Genomic DNA, 18,544 nt, shown 5'->3' with positions numbered 1-18,544 from the left:
GTCATTTTTGCTTAGGAAGGTTCCTAACTGAGTGAAATGACCCGGAAGCATTTAAGTGGCGGCCATGATGAGAGCCGTTCGAATTCTCTAAACGCTAAGGGAAAGGTGGGTCAACGCTTCCTTTATAACCTCCTTTAGCTTAGGATAGCACTGGACCATCCTTTACGAAAGGAGATGAGATATGTCGCCCCACAATTCCTTGCGGCCGCAACATTTAAAGCGAGTCGCGCATCCGACCGTTCACGAACATTAACGATGACCGTAAAGGGGCTCAGCTCATGAAAGGGACGAAGGGATAAGCAGACATTTTTATCCAGATGATGTTTTATTGAACATATTTCATTCACTCAAGAATGCTTTGTGCAGTTGTACATTTGTATGTTTAAAACATTATGTGTATCTTGTATTTATTTTGATGTTGATTTCTGAGTGGACAGGAATGAGATGGTTTCACTTTTGTTACTTGTAGCCTGGTAGTCTATATTGCTTTTATTTCAATCCCAACCTTTTGGTGATTAGGATTATTTCACCAGCAGTAAGGCACAGGGGAAAGTTTTTTAGAAGCGCTTTTTGTAGTCCATTTTCGGAACATTGTAGTTTCAACAAGGCAGACCCACGTCATTAACCTCCGCCGGCCCGTTGCGTTTAATTACGTCGCCTAGTGGAAATGTGGTCGGATTGTCAGAGCAACACGATCACATTTCCCTAAGTCCTTTATGAATTCTCCTAACATCTTTCCTTAACCTCATGACTTTTTCCCCGGGGTTAAGGTAAAGTGGATAGTGAAAGGGGATAGGCGGGACAATTCGGATGCACCCTGAGTGCTGTCAGATGGGGGCCTCCTTAGGAAGGTTTCCTACCGTCATTGCAAAATTTGCACATTTTCGGCCACTACTGGTCTGGAGCCCCAAGATAGTTGTGTGACTTGCCTGTTGGCGAGCAGCACCTCTGACTGTGAGCTTTCCAAACACACCTTTACAGTTCCTGATTCCTTCCGGCAAGCGTTAGCAAAAACCAGTGCAGCTCTTGAAACGCTCTAGTAGCCACCGTGCTTTAGCAGGTATAGCAGACACACTCATAAAGCATGTGAACACTGAGTCCCTGCTTTTTGGTTGCTATTGGCCCTAAGAAGTGACGTATTGAAATATGTAATTTCTGTTCCTTTCATTAGCTCCACTTCAACTTGAGGGAACCCCGGCTCTTACACCTCAACATAACATACAAGGAACAAGCAAGTGACACCAGATGGTGCATACAAATAGCTGTCCACTCACACAATGAGTGATTCTGCATACCTTAATAAAATCAAACAGCCTGCTTTGGGAAGAAAAGGCAAAAACACTGCCTCCCTCGTCTCATGTCTGAAAGGTTTTTTTAGTGGGTTAGTCTATTTACAATTAGTGCTTTGATGTTTTGAAGCTCACTCGATTCAGCAGGAAATGATGAAGACTGAAGCGGCCCTATCTAAAGATCCTGGCTGCAGTGCGAGACTTTCCCGGTTGAGGTGACTGCAGAGTCTTATTTCTGGGCCAGATCCACATTAGTGACATTTATCACTGAGAGGGAAGATGGTATAATTAGCTTGTCAGTGGACTTTAGGCTGAGCTGGCGCTCTTTGTGAAGAAGAATGGACTGCGAGCCCAAGGAGCTGACAGCCAGTCGATAATGTGGCAATTAATGTCATAAATAATTCTAAAGCCAATTATATTAAAATGGACCTCAGCCTCTAAAACAGCACTTTATTTCCTATCATTTTATGACATGTTCAGTATCAAACAGCAGGAGCAGATTTTCCACTTTATTTCTACATATGGTCGACATATGGTGGAGTCATAATGTGAGGCGTAAAATCAGTAGGGCCATGCGGGAGATTTATATGTTGATTTAGTTTGAGTTTGACTTATGAATTTCTTCCTTATTGCTGAAACATCACCTGCAGTAAAAGGCAAATACAAAGTGTAAACCGCTTTTAATCAAAGTGAAACTGCCTCTATGTTGCTAGCTGTATCTTCAGCTCTTACAGAATGTGAGTAATTTAATAGCTGTAGTGGTTAAATATATCAAATCCTCCTTCCGGCCTTGGGAGGGTCAAGCCCACTGTGATATATAGAGATGGCTGTGATGGCTGAAGGTCGTGTCAGCTTCTTCTGCATAATGCATGAATCCTGTAACTCTCTCTGACTCCAATCTTCTGAACCTGAACCTTGGAATGAAAATTTTACTAAGTAAATCAGCGAGCATGCTGGCATTTCTATTAACCTCCAGTGTGGAGCTGACACAAACATGAATCACAGTAAATAATATCTTGCAAATTGTAAATCATGTTTACAACTTGGGCTGAGAAGTGATGTTATGGGATGGGGCCATCTGTTCGCTGTTTGTTACTGCTAATTTCTTTACGCGGAAGCGAAGAAATTGGATTTTAAATGTGTAAAATTACAATTTAGCAAAACAAATGATCTTCACTGCAAGCATTTATCTTGTAAACCAGCCACAAACATGTGTTGTGCTTATTTGTGACTTATTAAAACATGCATCTAACATCATCCACAGCACATGTTGTATTAATGTAGCATTATTCTTTATCATGCAGGTTATATTTTGCTTTTGATGAGTGGTGTTTCCCACTTCAAAGATGGAAATAGCCAAGAGCTTTGATTTATGCATGCGTGGACTGAAACAAAAGAAAAGGGAATGTTGACCTTTACGGAGAACATAAAGGGTCAGTGCAGCAACGGTGCCTCACAGGCAAATTGCCTTGCATCTGTCCTTAGAAAAGGGATGAAATTCTTCTTTTGCCATTTGATTTCTGCTTCTACAGTAGAATTGTGGAGAGACACAACATGTCCTTAGAAAAGGCACAACATGTCTCTCAGTGTGCAGGTCAACTTGCAGAACTATTAAAAAAAAGAAGGTACAAATGAAGCATTAACCAGAAATTCTAACAGCAAAGTGTCTTCAATGTGACTCGGAATTTTTAGAAATAAATCAAGTGACTGTGCTGAAAATCTTTAGTTTTCTTTAAACACTGCGTGCAAGCCTAGCCGCCCTCCTGCCCTCCTTCATTTCTGTATCAAAGGGTAAACTAATGCAAAATGTATATGGCCCTTGGCACAAAAGATGGTGCTGCAGCGCGCTACAGGAAGATCTGTGTGCTAAAAGCTTGCAACATCTGTGTAAACACATGGCCTTTTTCCAACCATGTAGACAATGTTCTCATAGCCTTAAGATAGATGTCCAAGGCAATATACCTCGCCCCAGGGCCATGCTGGAATGGCTTTGAACATCTGAAAAACCTTGAGCTTGGAGCAATATTCACTCTCAATGTTCAAGCTCGACAGGAAAGAGGAGAAGAATTCAACCTATGACTTTTTGTTTGACTCATAAGCACTGTATCAATCATGATAAAAATACATGTTTTAATGATTCAGTCATAGTTTATTGTTGTTTTATTTGAAGGATTATCTGGAGATTTTAAAGGACTTTATATAGTGTTTGGAGAGGCAGAGTCAAGCAGAACAAAAACTAAAAGAGAGGACCTTCTTTTGTTGTTGTTCTTTAATTCTGTTAATAGCCCAAGGTAAAGATTTATCTGCTCTTGTCAATTTACCTCAGCCTCAATATAAAGCACCAAGGTCACTTTTTCCTTGCCGGGCCCACAGGATTAAATTGTCATGTCACTCTAATAGGCAGCACAGGGAATCATTAGTCCAGCTCAGCTGCCTGACTGATAGGCATTTCAGTCCAATCATGGGAGTGTGCCGCCACAGGCCAGCCAGTATTGACACTGTGTCAGGACTGAGAGGGGACGCCTTAATCAGCGAGGACACTCTCAACATTGATTTGACAAGCTGCCGTAATGACCCCCTTGTTTTGGTAAAGGATCACTGTTTATCCAGGCTGGCATTGATGCACTTGGAGTGTTGTATTGTCATGGAAACTATTATCACCAGCCAAGCCTGCACAGTGGGACAGGAGATGTTCTCAGAGGGGAACATGGGTTTGTGTGTACATGCACAACCCAGTAGATTTGATAGCTACATGTACAGTAGTTACTGCAGAAATGATGTTTCAGGTGTATCTTTCAGGCAGAAAAGTTCAGTTTTTCAGACTGAACGTCACATGTTATTTAAATCTCACACAAAATTGTAGAAATGCATTTCTATCAGTCACAACAGAGAAGCCCATTACGGTTGCAACCAGTAGTACTGAATTAATGGACATTTCTTTAAAGCTGCTGTGAGAGAATTTCCATTTGTGTGGATTTTTGCCAAACCTGTGGACAAAATGATTCCTCTTATCTCTCTATTGATTTATTCCTGTGCATGTGAAAGTAGAGTTTTTTAACAATAATAAAAAGCTGTTTTGGCAGCACGCTGTTGGTCACGTCATCTGTCGCCTACCCCCCGGCATAGGTTTCAGACACTTCAAATAACAAAGAAATTGTGAAACCATACATGTTTTCCCTGTACACAGACATGTGACTATGAATTTATCTAATAAAATGATCTCTGAAGGAATCAAGATGCTTTGCAGACATAACTTTGAATTGATATGGTTGCATGGATGTATTATATATTTACAGCATTGGAGGCAGAGCCCTGTTCATTCCAATGAGCTGCTCATGAAGCAAAAAAAAGTCTGACTTCCGTGTGTAGAAGTACCCGAATCTGTCGAGTTACTGGGTCAATAGAGCATGCGCACTTGGAGTCACTGTCCCATGCCCCTGATCTGTGTTCATTACGTCTACAAAATATCTCTGAATTAGACTTTAATTGCAATTTTACAGATTATGATTGTTAAAAAAGAATAATTTATGCATTTGTATTGGCAAATTGATGTACCTAAAATGTCATGTGACGCCGCAATACCAGATTTGGCCACAATGTAAAATTGGCTTCAACGATTGGCACACTTCCTGAGGACTTGGTTAGATGACATTAGAGCTGTTTTTTTTTTTGTTTTTTTTAAAGTTCTGGTCCCCCCCTTTATTTCTCCTCTTGATTTTCAGTTTAAAATCCCTTCAGATACAACATTTGTGTTTGTCATTGTTGTTTGAACGAGACTCTTTCTGCCAATAATTACTCAAACCGTTGCACCTCTAAGTTCTTTAAAAATGTCACTGCTGAACTTGTACTTTATGAGCTTTTATGCACGATTGTTTGACAATTAAATGTAATTATTGAGATAGTTGTTGACATAATCTAACAGAGCATGCATATAATTATGCTCATGAAGCGTATTATCCTATTAATTAAATCACTGCAAATAAACTTTCATTAATACATGAAATAAGTGCATAATTATTTACTTTTGTCTTCAGGCTACATTAACCACAGAGTATTTTGCTGTTGTGGCTGCACGTGTTTGTTTACTGAGAAGGTGACACTGCCGCTGGCGGGGACATCAGGAAATAGAGCGGCCTCTCTGCGAGGTGTTAGTCTGTAAATATTATTGGCGCGCTGACAGTCTCCCACTGTGCTGTGATGTGTAAAATCATTAACAAGCAACACGATGGGTCCTGTCCATACCCAACATGAGCATGTGGAGGCTGATTTTATCAGCCTCAGTCCAGAGCATGCACCAAAGTCTCCCAGACTTCATATATAGCTGCTTTTTGATTGACCAATGTGTACAATGTGGCCTAACGTGTAGCTATAGAAAAGGATGTAAAAACAAATGTAGAACACAATAACATCAGCTTTAATTTGTGAAAATACAAAATGAAATCATGTACAATTTTATGTACAAGCCTATTTGTACAAGACAATAAACTGCATTGGTAGGTATTATGACATAGTCAGAAATATCAACTTAGCACAGTCATTGTATACACAAGTCAATGTGCTAAAATAAAATCACAAAATCATACAAACTAGACCGCAATGCCAAATGTCTCTCAACCCCCACAGATACCAATCAAACATGAACACACTAGAAATAAATATTTGACATTAAGCTTTACAGATGTCTTTGAATATTACATACAAATGAATAGCTATAATGCTCTGCTTTCAACAATGGGTCCTTTAAAAAAAATGTATTAAGACTTTAATTATCGACTACAGTTCTAGTTATCTCCAGGGAATTACAGCCTCAAATGTAAGCATTCAAAGGCTATAGTTTTCAAAAGTATAGCCTCTGAGCGGGAAGGTATAAAGCAACCAGGAAAGTACGTTTCTCAGACAAATTAGCATCAATGGAACTAAACTAGAAGCCACTTTTTCGCAGCAGTGGGTCTTTGTGGAGTCCTCCTTCGGCTTCAGCACTGCCTGGCACATTACTGGCACTGAGGGATGGACGTTGGTTTGGATGTTCTCTGTGCCAGTAAATGTCACAACCTCTCTCTGTACATGCAACATTAATCCAAGGCTAAAACTGTGACACATGATCTGTGGATTAGAGATTTAGCAGATTGCTTTTGTTGGGTTTTTTTGTACCTCTCTAACCCTTTATTGATTCTGAATAAAGTGACAACAGTGCCCCTATAGCTATGTTGTATTATCGAAATAAGACAGGATTAATAACCACGTGTAGCTCTGCATTCTTGTTAAACAAAAAGAAATGAACAGTCCTTTTCTAGACATGTGTAAAATAAATTATGAATGCTATTAAGCAGGCAGAACGTACGACGCCAAAATAACTTGTTTTTGTATGATAGAGCTGTTTTTTTAAAAAGCATGAACATGTTTGATTAAAGCATTAAGATTGGTCATGGAGTTCAAACCAAGCGCTTAAAAGCCTCCAAGACAATCCTGTGTCAGGCAGTGCTTACAGCCAAAGGAGGACTTGCCCACTTCATGCGATATGTGGCTTTTACATTCATCTCACCTACAGACAAGCTAAAACACATTATTTGGCTTTTCTGTCTATTTGTTCCCTAAGAAAATCAATAGCTTTGTATTCGAAACTGTGACATTTTGGTTTTATTCTACTAGTGCACCAAAACAGCTCTATCATATTTGGCTAATAAAAAAAGGGTTAGGGATATTAGAAAAAAACAGATGAACAACTATTTACCCCCTGGAGAAACTCTACATATTCTTAAAAGTTTTACTTTCTGGAGGTTTTGGACATTGCAACCAAACAAAAACATGAAAACATTTATAACAAACGACTCAAAAAAGGCAAAGATAAGACAAATATAAATGGATAGAGATAAGGCTGGAGCCAAATGCCATTTACACATGGACACTGGCCTTTTTTTTTAACTGTCACAAATGTTGTGAATTAGCTTCCAAACGGCAAAGGAAATCACTGAGCCAGTCACTGTCAGTGCCATTGTGGTGGGATTGCAGCAGGATGTAAAATACACATTTTTTTTAAACATACTGTACAGAGTAATTCTGTAACACTGGGTAGAGTAAATGCAGTAGTAGTTGTTCATTAACAGCTAAAAAGGCAACCTTAATAATTGCAAAACTTCCAGTTACCATTATAATCCCCTCTTAAGTTTAATAATCATTTTTACATCGCCGTTTCCCGTGAAGTGACCCTCATTCCCCACAAATGGAACAAAATCCTAATGGAGTCTGGTCACCGCTAAAGATAAGCTGTACAAACTAATAGCTGATTTGATTATGATTGTCATCATGTACATTTTATAATGATTCTAAGTCAGCTTGTACAATAGGCTTGCAGCATTCGATTGAGAAAAGCAGTATGGTTTGCCTTTTCCAATGACAATAAATGATTTATGTTTGCAAATGAAAAGATATCATAAGTCCCCGTCCTACACCGACACAATAAGTCCTTTGGGAGTCCCAAGCGTCCAGGTGCCAGTGGGTGTCGGTGGATCAGCACTCGTCTTCTGCTTCTCTGATGGGATGAATCAAGCTGTTTGTTGATTGAAACTGACTGACGTGGTTGACGGCGAGTGTATTCACAGGCTTGATGTGCATGGTCCTCAGGTTGGTGTTTTCTGGTTCATCTGTAAACCATGTCTTTTCTGAGAAAGAGCCAAAATCATATAAAAGACAAAGAGGAGGGACAGAAAAAAGTTAATTCTAAATCAGGACATTTCAGTGTTTGTTTGAGTTCAAAGTTGCAGAAGGAACTTTCAGAGAATGTGTAGATTTTTAAGGAAAAAATAGTTCGGAATGATTTTAGACAAAGACATTTTGACATCCTAGAGGTGTATGTTTAATGGCAGGTAAGTATCATTAATTATTACATTATCCCAGTTGTTTAACTCTGAAAATGTTGTTTAATAAATACCATACTGCCATTGAAGCATGCCATTTTGTTGGGTCAGCCGACATGCAGGTCAACAATTAAACACACTCCATCCTCATAATCACTGTCCAAAATTAGGAATGAACACTTCACTTTTAAACCATAGAAATATTTTATTTTTAATCATTATTCTGGGCTTCAGGCTCTTGGCTTGATGCAACTTTTTTGTCTTATGTCTTAAAATGAACAGTTTGGCATTACATGGTCGGTGATTCATCCACTTGGCAATGGCCATGGTCATGCATTTTCATCAACATGACTTCAGGCTAAGTTGCCAATAATAAAACATCCAACATCGCTTGATCCAGAATAAAGAGAAGTAGCATCAAACCATTGCGATTCAATCACACATTCTACAGTCAAATCCTACAGCGAGATGTATTGCATAGGTCATAACCATGCGGTCCCAATGCAGTCATTTAGAATACTTCACTACTTGGCTTTCATTCAGGGGAAAAAATGTCAGCAAGGACATGACCGTGTTCAATGCATTATTTAACATCATGCATAACCATTCACTTCCATACCTTGGCTCACTCTATTCATCCTTGTTGCACTTTGGGAAAAAAAGTAATAGACTAAATGTAAGCTAAATGGGAAATACTAACATGACCATTAATGACAGAAACTGCACAACATGATGATCAGAGGTATAAAAACAGCCGGTGATCTCATTGCATATGGATGAAGTGTAAGTTGAACAGCCAGGTGTGACCAAGAACTAACAAAATAAAAACGTCAAACAGAACATGTATCACGTCTTCTAGAAAATCTTTAAGTGCCTTTAAAATGCATCTTATCACTGTAGCTTATGTCAAGCAGCCATATTGTCCATTCCTGTGCCAAACAAATGTAAAGAATTATGTCTTTTTTCCAGATGGCAGAAACCAATAATTAGCATGCAGATCACACCAAATATGTAAGCCATATAATAATATAATTATAATTTTTGTCAGCACAAATCATGAGTTTTCAGACACAGGAATTTGTGTAAAATGTGAAATGAAAATGAATTTGTGCTGCTATTTTAATAGAAAAGTGACACCAATTATTAACCATGGAATGCTTGTTAAATTGCTGCTGTATACTGGTCACTTTATTGGTGAATACTTTCCCATACATGAATACTATAAGAAAGTATGGAGAATGCATACCTGCATCAATTGTGAAAATCCTCTGCATGTGTTAATTATAAAGAAAACAGTAAATGTATGTACAATCAAATTACACACAAAAATGGACAAAAGTCATCATACAGGGGTAAACCATCTTCCCTGTTTGTACACTTCTAGGCTTTGTTTGATGTATTGAGTTACGGCTATTACAATTTTTCAGGATGCTGCATTGAAAATTATAATCAAAATGCCATGTTACTTGAAGATTGTTCAATTATGAGTTGTTCAGCGCAAGAGTGGGATGGATATCTGGTTGAGCACTGTTAGTATACAAGTTTTCTCTAAAACATTGTTGAGTTGTCGCTTTACATTGCATCCTGCAAAGTTATATGGGCTCTTTTCAGGTATGAACTCTAAACAGTAGGTTGTCATTTTTTAGCAGTAATGGAGTCTGGTTTGTCCAACCAAGGTTTGCTACCTTTAGACTCTGTATTTTGCCAGGTGTAAAATCTGGAGGGATGTTATTTCTAATATCCATCTGCTTGATCCAAACCTCAAATTGCTTTACATTTGGACTTTGGCACAAGTAAAAACAGAGGACAAAAAAAGTGTCGACATTTGAGTTTTGGTTTATACTTCTACATAAAGTATTTCCAGAACACCTTGGACAGAAGAGTGATGATCGACTTTAGGGTGATAATATTTCAGTTGGCCACTGTTTGTAGATGATCGAGTAAAGAGAGTAATATAGCTGTTCACTGGTGGTCACCTGGTAACGATGGTTAGGAAGTAGAGTTTGTGAGCTTCAAGACAGGTCTGGTAAACCCCAAATGCCAAATGATGGTGGGATTATCTTGCTCATGTTCCTTTCTGTAAGGTCAGATTGCAGACATACTTTCTGCCTCTAGAGAAAGAAATATTGCCTCGATGGCAGAAAGGGCTACCTTGTGAGTTATGGCCAGAATGTAATTGATGCCTGATGCAGTGGGGTTTTTAGAGTTCATCTGGGTTGAACACCAGTGTGTGAAGGGAGTCTTCAAACTTGAAGAGGCTTGTTTAGAACAGGAGATTTCTGAATCAATAGAGACATTCAGGGGCAAGAGGGACTCTTCCAAGTATGCAGGTAAGTGAGCAGAGCTTTAAGTGGACCCCAAAGAGCTTTCGGCAAACTATCAGACTGTTCTCATCGAGCAGAAAATGGTGACACAACTGGCTTTTGTGGAGGATGTAACATTGGTAACTTTTATTTGTCTTTATGGTGAAGATGCTGAGTATACCTCTTTGTTGTTATGTGGCAGATTGGGGACAATGCCAATCCACTGTCAGATGTTTGGTGGTTTCACCATTTGAATAAAATGTGCTCTAATATAATGGGGTATCATAATGCTCAGCCTCTCAAGGAATACATGGCAGTGTGCTGGTTGAGAACGTCTGATCAATGTGAATATTTCCTGCTCATTTGAATATGTTTTTTTTTGTCTTGAAAGAATAGTAATGGATGTCTTGTAGCTTGCAGAACAAGTTGTCTCTTAGTCCACTGGCCATGTTGTTTTAGAGCTCTTTCTAGGAGGCATTCAGTCATGGAGGGACATCTGTGTTTGTATTTTTTGCAACAACACAAGCCTATTGTGCTCTGTGCTCTACCAAGGAAGTGGCATTCATTGGATTTGGTTAGGGCTTTGCAGGGAAAAGGTGGCTGGTGGTGATGTTAATTTAAGGAATATAATCTTATTTTTCCCTTATGATGTAGTTATATTTGTTTCAACATGACCTTCAGCACACATGATACTTGTTGTACAGGATGTAAGGATCAACCAAGTACAAAACATGTTTTCGCCAAATATTCACAAAAGTGACTTCTGAAATGAACACAAAATTATATTAGCATGTGACATGAACATGTGAGGACACTGTTATTAGAATGGCTGTGTGACTTTATTGATAACTGGAACAGCTTGCTGTAAATATTCTGGCTTAATGAACACATCATGGTGGCAAATAACATTTAAGTAAAGCATTTAAAGTCTTATAGGAAATCAAAAGGCATAAAGAGGACATGGTGTTCAGCATTAAATAGACATGACAAGTTATGAACTTTTTAAGACAAGTATTTAAAGTGCAATTCAAGTACAAAAGGGTTTAGCTTAAATTCAAAGAAAAAAAACCCCACAAGTTTCAACTCAGCAAAACCTGGAACGCTGAGCGAGAGACCCCATGACCTTTATCAAAGAGATTGGAGTCTTAAACACAAGAAAGCACAGTATAAGAATAAAGGTCTGCCAATTTCTTCTCTGGGGGGTATATGAAGTTGGCCAATATCACACATACTGTATACAAAATAATACTTTGTTTGCTCACAGGGTCCTTGCTTCTCATTCTATCAAATAGCATCATATTTTAGTAGGGGAGTTATGTCTCAACTGTGTGCAGGTAAAAGCTCTAAAGACAAAAAACACCAAGGATATTTGAAATGATGAAAAAACTCTGAATAACTCCTATTAATCTTTAAAGTACAGTTTATAGAATCTGATTAAACAAATGCAAATTTTCATTGGATGCTAACAGAATTTATCTGTAACAAAGCCAAGATAACGTGTTCTACTTAACAGCTATTGAATGGGTTTCTATTGAATAATGAAAATCAAGAAACGTTTCAATAAAATGTCTTGGAAAAAAAACATCTATACCCAGGCTACTCAGCAATAATATAGTATTAACCTAGGCAAAATGTCACTGCAGTTCTTGGCATAGATAATGTACAAGTATGGAAAAATGAAGAATAAGAGCTCATAGCAACTGGTCCAAAGGTAAGACAGGCATTTTGCCTAATGCAGGTCGGCCCTTCTCAGAGGGCTAAACACACTGTGTTAAACTGTGAAGGGATGGATGCTGAATGCAAAACTAAGCCATATTAAGTAACACAAACATACACATTCAGACAAACATTGAGACGTAGACGACCAGGCATGTGACAGTCTTTCTGGACACACAGGACAGAAACTTTTGGCAGGCACTGTTCACGGACAAAGACAGTCAGAGAGCTTTAGAGGGGCACATACTTTTGTTTGTCTCGTGAGTCCCTGCTTTTGGTGCGGTTGGTGCGGTTGGAGGTTGGGATTGAGTGGACGGAAGAGCTCTTTTTGCTGGAGGAATGGGACGAATGTGAAGAGTGGGACAGGCTGGTTCGGGACTGGCCAGCATTGTGGTCAAACTGCATCAGGCAGAATATCAGGTCTGAAGGAACCAGCTCAAACGCATACGGTGGATTGGTAATGACATACCTAGAGGAAAGAGGGAACATACTAGTGGACAGTTCTTGATAAAGATAGGCCTGCCTTTTTCCATCTTTTCCATCTATTTTGGTGCATTGAAATATAAGACAACATTGGGTCTGTACTCACCGTTTGGTGCATTGGTTTTGACTGTTTAGGTGTGCATCTCGTAACCGATAGATACCAAAGCACAGCATGTTGTATGTTTTCAGGGCTTTACAAAATAGGTCACCATAACAGCCACCATCCTGCAAGACAAAATAACCCCGAAAAACTATTTGGTATACAGTCTGCATTTTTACAAAAGCATTAAAACACAAAAATGAGCCGATAAAATAATATTTAAAAAATGAAAAATACCATAACAACAATGTGGTCAGTGCTTATGTGATAAAAACAATAATAGAAGTTGTTTTAAGCCTTGTGCACATTTTTAAAGAACTCTAAAGGCACGACCGAAGCTGGATAAAAAAAACCCAACATTTTGCAGGGTCATCATCTTCCAATAGAACCTTTTGCAATTAGTGGAGTTGTGCCGCGTTCCATTTACCTCTGAACTCGGAAGTCAGGACTGGGAATTACGTCACGCCCGAGTAAACTGCGTTTCAGTTGCAAGTCGGAAAAGCAACATGGACGCGTCCAGGAGTAGCTTTGTTTTGTTAGCTAATACCAGACGATAACAACAAACTACGTGATAGTTTCTGACCGAAAATAACATGAAATACCTCCACAGAGAGAACTTGCACGATACCGTCGGTCTGTTAGATTTATTACACAAAAAGACGACTAAGCTGCTAATAAACTCAACAGTTGTATCTTAAATATCCCTTTGGAGGCATGTAGCAGCCATATTGGATCTGAACTCGCTCTACTTTTTTTCCTCCGAGTGTCTGAGTTGTAATTACAACTTCATGGGGCGTTTCAGTTGACACTTCCAACTGGGAACTGGGAATTTCCCACTTACGAGCTCAACTGGAACGCACCATTACTTGCAGGGAGCAAAGCAAATTATTTAAAAGCTTCGGCATATAAATTAAAGCTGTTGACTAAAAACAAGTCATACTGAAGATGCTGAGACAAATGAGTTGTGTTGCACCATGCAGTTTAGCTTAGTCCTTCTCTTTATTAGAACACTTCACTACAGAATCATTTTACAGTCAATATAGAGAAAAGTAGTTGTCTTTACTTAATGCCACATTAAACAATGACAGACTGATGAGTTTGCAAGCGTGCTTGTTTGATTAGATTTGATAAGCTATTTCATCTTGTTAAACAACACTCTAAGGAATGGCATGATGTTTAATCCTCAGAACAGAATATTCCGGATTCATGTTTCAAGCTTTTTATCATGCAAGTCGTGCACTTGCTGCTTACTGCGGCTTACAATTATGCCTGGGAAAAGTCCTCAATTATCCAAGTCTCTATCGCTACTTGTAAATAACCTTTTCTGTTAAACTTGAAAGAAGGACTACTGTGCTTGTAAATTTTGCTTCATCTCATGGAATGAAAAGTGTTCTTAAGCAGGAAACAGGTAAACATAATGTATTGGTTATTGTGCATTATAATGCACTCATGATTGTTTCTTATATTTATTCTTCAGACATTGATTTTATTCATGTAAAAATGTTTTTGCTGAATGTAAATCATAATAATCATTAAAATGATAACTAATGTAGATTTTGTATTAACCAGACAGGTCAAAAAGCTCCTGCAACACTTTCAACTTTATTAACAAATTACACCACCATGTTTCAGCTTTAGCCTTCGTCAGGTCATCAATGACCAGACAGCAAGCCAAAAAAAGGATATACTCTTACTCTGATTTTTTCTCTAAGTGGCAAAAGGTGACAGGGTGACTGGATTGGGTTAAAACTCTACATTTCAGTGTCACAGAGTTCAGCTTTTTTTTTTTTAACACAACTCCTGTTAGTTATCTCGACTCTGATTCACAGCCATCCCTCTTAGTCTGAATCCTTCCACTAAAGTCAGCTCCCACAACACGAGCAGACAAAGACGTGCCTCGCCCTCGGCTGACAAGATCAGTCACTTACCCCGAGGTCGGCGAAGGGCCCGTCGTACAAGGCCAGCTGTGCCACGCGACACCTGTCCCTGTTTGCCAGGGTCTGCGGTGTGCTGTAGCCGCCCCGTAACGCATTCTCCTCTGCCAGCAGCCCCTCCAGCTCCGGCGTCGCCCCGCCTGTTACCAGCGTCCGGATCAAGGTGAGGATATTATCATTGAAGTATGTCTGTTAGGATAAAGAAGGGAGAGGGTAAATCACTCAGAAAACCCCCAAAAAGTCACAACTGAACCTTCTCAAAGTGCCAGCCGGGCCAAAAAAAAAAACGCCTTCTAACCCTGCTGTTGCTTTACATTGAGACAAGACAAGAGAATCCAATTACTGCAGGTTACTTTCACTCACATTTGACAGAGAAACAGGAAGCACATATAAACATTCCTGCTGTCCAGGCATTTCCTATTGGGACAATAAAAACCTCCAAGTTAAGATTTTTCTGAGATTATGAGTTCATGGTTTTTAAATTTTTTTTCAAAGCTGTTGCTGCAGTGTTACTTTAAATAAAAAAAAGCAAATGTCTGTTTTTTTCCCCCTCGCACTGCAGTCTCTTGTCTCCCCCTGCTTGTACAGCACAGTGACATCTCCCTCGGCTGCTGACAGCGCTATTGACTAAAATGATGGATGAGGGCTGTCCATTAGGTAGCATTACCTTTGTCTGGACTGGAGCGCACTTGAAGGCAGCTTTGTTCTAACCTCACTCAAACTGAAAGGCGGACAAGTGAAGCCATCATACCCGGTACAAGTTCCAACCTTGTCGTCTATTGTTTCAGTGTGAGCAGCGAGTGCTTATATCAAAGTAGGAGGGGGAGATACATAGACTACCATCTGTTTTCATATCAAAACACAAGAATTATGGGATAGACAGACAGATATGCCTCTGTAACAAATCCTCTCTCATACACTAATATTGTCAGTAAGCCAAATTGATTGTGACTTACAGCACTCATTAAAGAATCCAGCACGCTGACTGCGAAGGCTGTCCCACAGGCAAAAGGCTGAGTGAGGTATAACTCGGTGTCTGGGTCGTCATCATCGTCTTGGTCCAGGAATTGAACATTCGAGTCATTTACTATGGACAGAAAGAAGTTTATTACAGTCCATATATTATGTTCATTTTCTGCACTTACATTTTTAGATCATGTGGAATTCTTTTGTGGTTTTCAAGAAGCATGGATTTAATGCTCGAGCGTACATCAGGCAAATGCTTGATTCAGGTGAGAAGGAGGGCACAAAGGTATCGTGCTGCAGATATGGACTGTATTAGAAATCAGTGAAAAGTTCCACAAATTCTTCTTAATTTGTTTGTTTGATATTTGGACAAATTGCACTTACTTTAAACCAAACCATGTCTGGTATTTGTGCAAACTTGCCTCTGCCACATTCCATATCCCGGCCGTTCATGCACACTCATGACACCATGCATACTGTCAAAGCTTCAGGCTTTGAATAAGAGTCCTCTATCGTTGATATTTGTGAAAACCAATATGCCATTGTTTGTCTTGTGAATCCAAGACAGAACTAGCAATTACTCGCACTTGCATGTCAAAACAAATGAAAGTGTCTCACTGCCCCAGAACCTTCTTTTGAAGACGTCTATGAGCACAACAAACACATGCAGTAGCTGGAAGAATGTAATGATGTAAAAAATTTAGTTGGAGAACTGCTACTTCTGAGAGGACAGACATAAACGTCAGTCACACAGACGAAGGCTGAGATGAAAAGAAAGGGCACAGGCCAGAGAATGTGATCCGACAGAAGATGCTATGAAAACAGCCACAAGGACTTCTGAGGGATCAAAGGCCTTGTAATTCTTGAAAAAGTAGTTGTGGGGGGGGGGGGGGGGGGGGGGGGGTGCTTTGAGATAAGAGCGCCAAAACAAGACAGGCAATTTTCAACCAGAACCAGAAGGGGGTAGAATGTGCTCAAAGTGATGCCATGGGAATGGACTGAGCCTCTTGTGCAGCGAGAGAAATCAAAAGAAGAAGCTGATATGGAGGCAGCAGCAGCAGCAGTTACAACACTGCAGTACAGGACAGATGCACTTCTTACCCAGCTCTGTTATCATTTGTATGTTGGTCCCACTGCTTTTATCCTGACTGAATGAAATCACAGGCAGTTTTTTGCCTGGCTTTGCTAATGGTGCTAGACAAGTGTTGAGGAGGGGGGAAAAACAGTTACTGGAGCATGTCAACAAGAGACAAAGAAAAAACAAAAAAAACACACACACAAAGAAACTCCACTTTGAGTGTGCTTAATCAAGTGTTGACAGTTTCTAATTGCAGATATTATGTTTTCTGATCTGTTAACAACTACTTCGCTGGAAAAAAAAACCATGCATCTGTAGACGTAGCACATCAATCATGTCACACTATAATACAGCAGCAAAAGCAGACCTAGTTCTGTTATGATGGGAATATTTCCTCCAGTGGTGACAGAAGTCTGCCTGACTAATCCGTGGACCGGGCTGCTTTCAGGAGAGGATCTATCCATGCCTGGCGGTGTGAAGCCTAAATGGATACACAGAACACATAAAACACATCTGTTAATGCAATATTCAATACGTCTTCCTCGGCTACAAACGGGCATATCAGCAGAACTAATACGCCAGGGCAATTTCATCCATTCTCCGGCTAACGCTGGAGCACAAAAGTTGCTGAGTGTGATGTTACCGTTTCCTTGACATAGGTCCAATATTAGTGTATATATAATAGATGTGACATACAGCTCATTTTGTTTCGCTTAGATGGTGTGTGCATGGAGACGGAAAACCTTTTACACACACAAGCAAAAAGCAACACACACAAAAAAAAAAAAAAAAAGAAAAAAGCCCAAGCATGTACATTACGGAGCCATGAAATAGAAAGTAAGTGACGCAAGATTGAATTCAAATTGACTTGACGTTTTCTTCAGACTGACAAGTAAGCACATTAAATCAGTGATGCTGTATGTATTATACATAGGCCGTGTTTTGACATCCATCACTTGCTGCTGACTCAGGCAAATGCGAGGTCATACATGTATTAGAGAAATAATGATATTGGCAAGGTTCCCCCCCCCCCCCCACTCCCTCTTCTAGGGTCAAAAGGTTTCTAAAAGCATTTCTCTCAATGCCAAAGAATGAGCATTATTGAAGGCCGTATTAGGCTAACTGAGTGCTCCAGTGGCTGTTTTGAAATCTAGGACATGCATACTCATAAATATAAACATTACCTATCTTTAGCAAAGTAGTCCCATTCTCTGAAAGAAACAAAAATCTGGGTGTCAGGTAGGACTTTTGTGCCAACCCTGTGCTTGTTGCAACCAATTAGCTTTGTGAAGAAACCAGTTGTTACAGTAACCTGAGGAATAGTCAGTAAGGTTTAGTGTCAAACGCAGTGACACCAGGTCAGCCAGGCAGCACCTAGTGAGGGATATTCTGTGTGCCAGCGCCCTGTCCCTCCCAGGCGGTGCAGTGAACTATGATAGGGCGCTCCTTACCTTGGGAATTAGCCTGCAAGACCCCGATGCTGTCGTCAAACAGCATGGATTTGATGTTGAGTGACGCCAAGATGCATTCTTTGTCCTGCAGTGATGCATCGTCAATATTGTTCTGATTGGCTGACAGGATGACACACATGTCGCAGAGGTTGATGTTGACAGCCCTCAGATCTGCCCGACTCAACGGTGTGCCCTTTGAGAGGGAGTGAAGGAGAGATTTGGTTATCTCACCTTTACGGTGAAAGAGGGTAAATAAAAAAAAAAACAGCAACTTTAAACTGCAGATATCATCTTTGGACCTGATGTCAGAGCTGTCTCCTACAAAATACTGTCATAGAATTCTTTGACTGTTAAATCAATTTGCCAATTT

At 39.7% G+C, this 18,544-nt stretch overlaps 1 protein-coding gene across 14 annotated transcripts in view; it reads right to left on the bottom strand.

The window, feature by feature from the left end:
• Positions 1-5,682: 5,682 nt before the first annotated feature.
• The window catches only part of LOC109992972 (calcium-activated potassium channel subunit alpha-1a), a 91,664-nt gene continuing 78,802 nt past the window's right edge, over positions 5,683-18,544 (bottom strand). For 6 of the 14 annotated variants that reach the window (XM_065949560.1, XM_065949562.1, XM_065949569.1 and 3 more), the window contains 9 exons: positions 18,175-18,367; positions 17,091-17,204; positions 16,747-16,839; positions 15,636-15,766; positions 14,674-14,868; positions 12,752-12,870; positions 12,410-12,631; positions 8,763-8,791; positions 5,683-7,948 (listed from right to left, as the gene is read on the bottom strand). In XM_065949560.1, coding sequence (XP_065805632.1) covers positions 7,797-7,948; positions 8,763-8,791; positions 12,410-12,631; positions 12,752-12,870; positions 14,674-14,868; positions 15,636-15,766; positions 16,747-16,839; positions 17,091-17,204; positions 18,175-18,367 — 1,248 coding nt within the window. In that variant the 3' untranslated portion in view covers positions 5,683-7,796. Of the gene's footprint in view, positions 7,949-8,762; positions 9,412-12,409; positions 12,632-12,751; positions 12,871-14,673; positions 14,869-15,635; positions 15,767-16,746; positions 16,840-17,090; positions 17,205-18,174; positions 18,368-18,544 lie in introns of those variants that run through there. The other 8 variants (XM_065949563.1, XM_065949564.1, XM_065949574.1 and 5 more) reach the window with 5 other exon arrangements.

The sequence above is a fragment of the Labrus bergylta genome, chromosome 21 (assembly GCF_963930695.1).
Source record: "Labrus bergylta chromosome 21, fLabBer1.1, whole genome shotgun sequence".
Lineage (NCBI taxonomy): Eukaryota > Metazoa > Chordata > Actinopteri > Labriformes > Labridae > Labrus > Labrus bergylta.
This window is presented reverse-complemented; position numbering and strand designations above follow the sequence as displayed.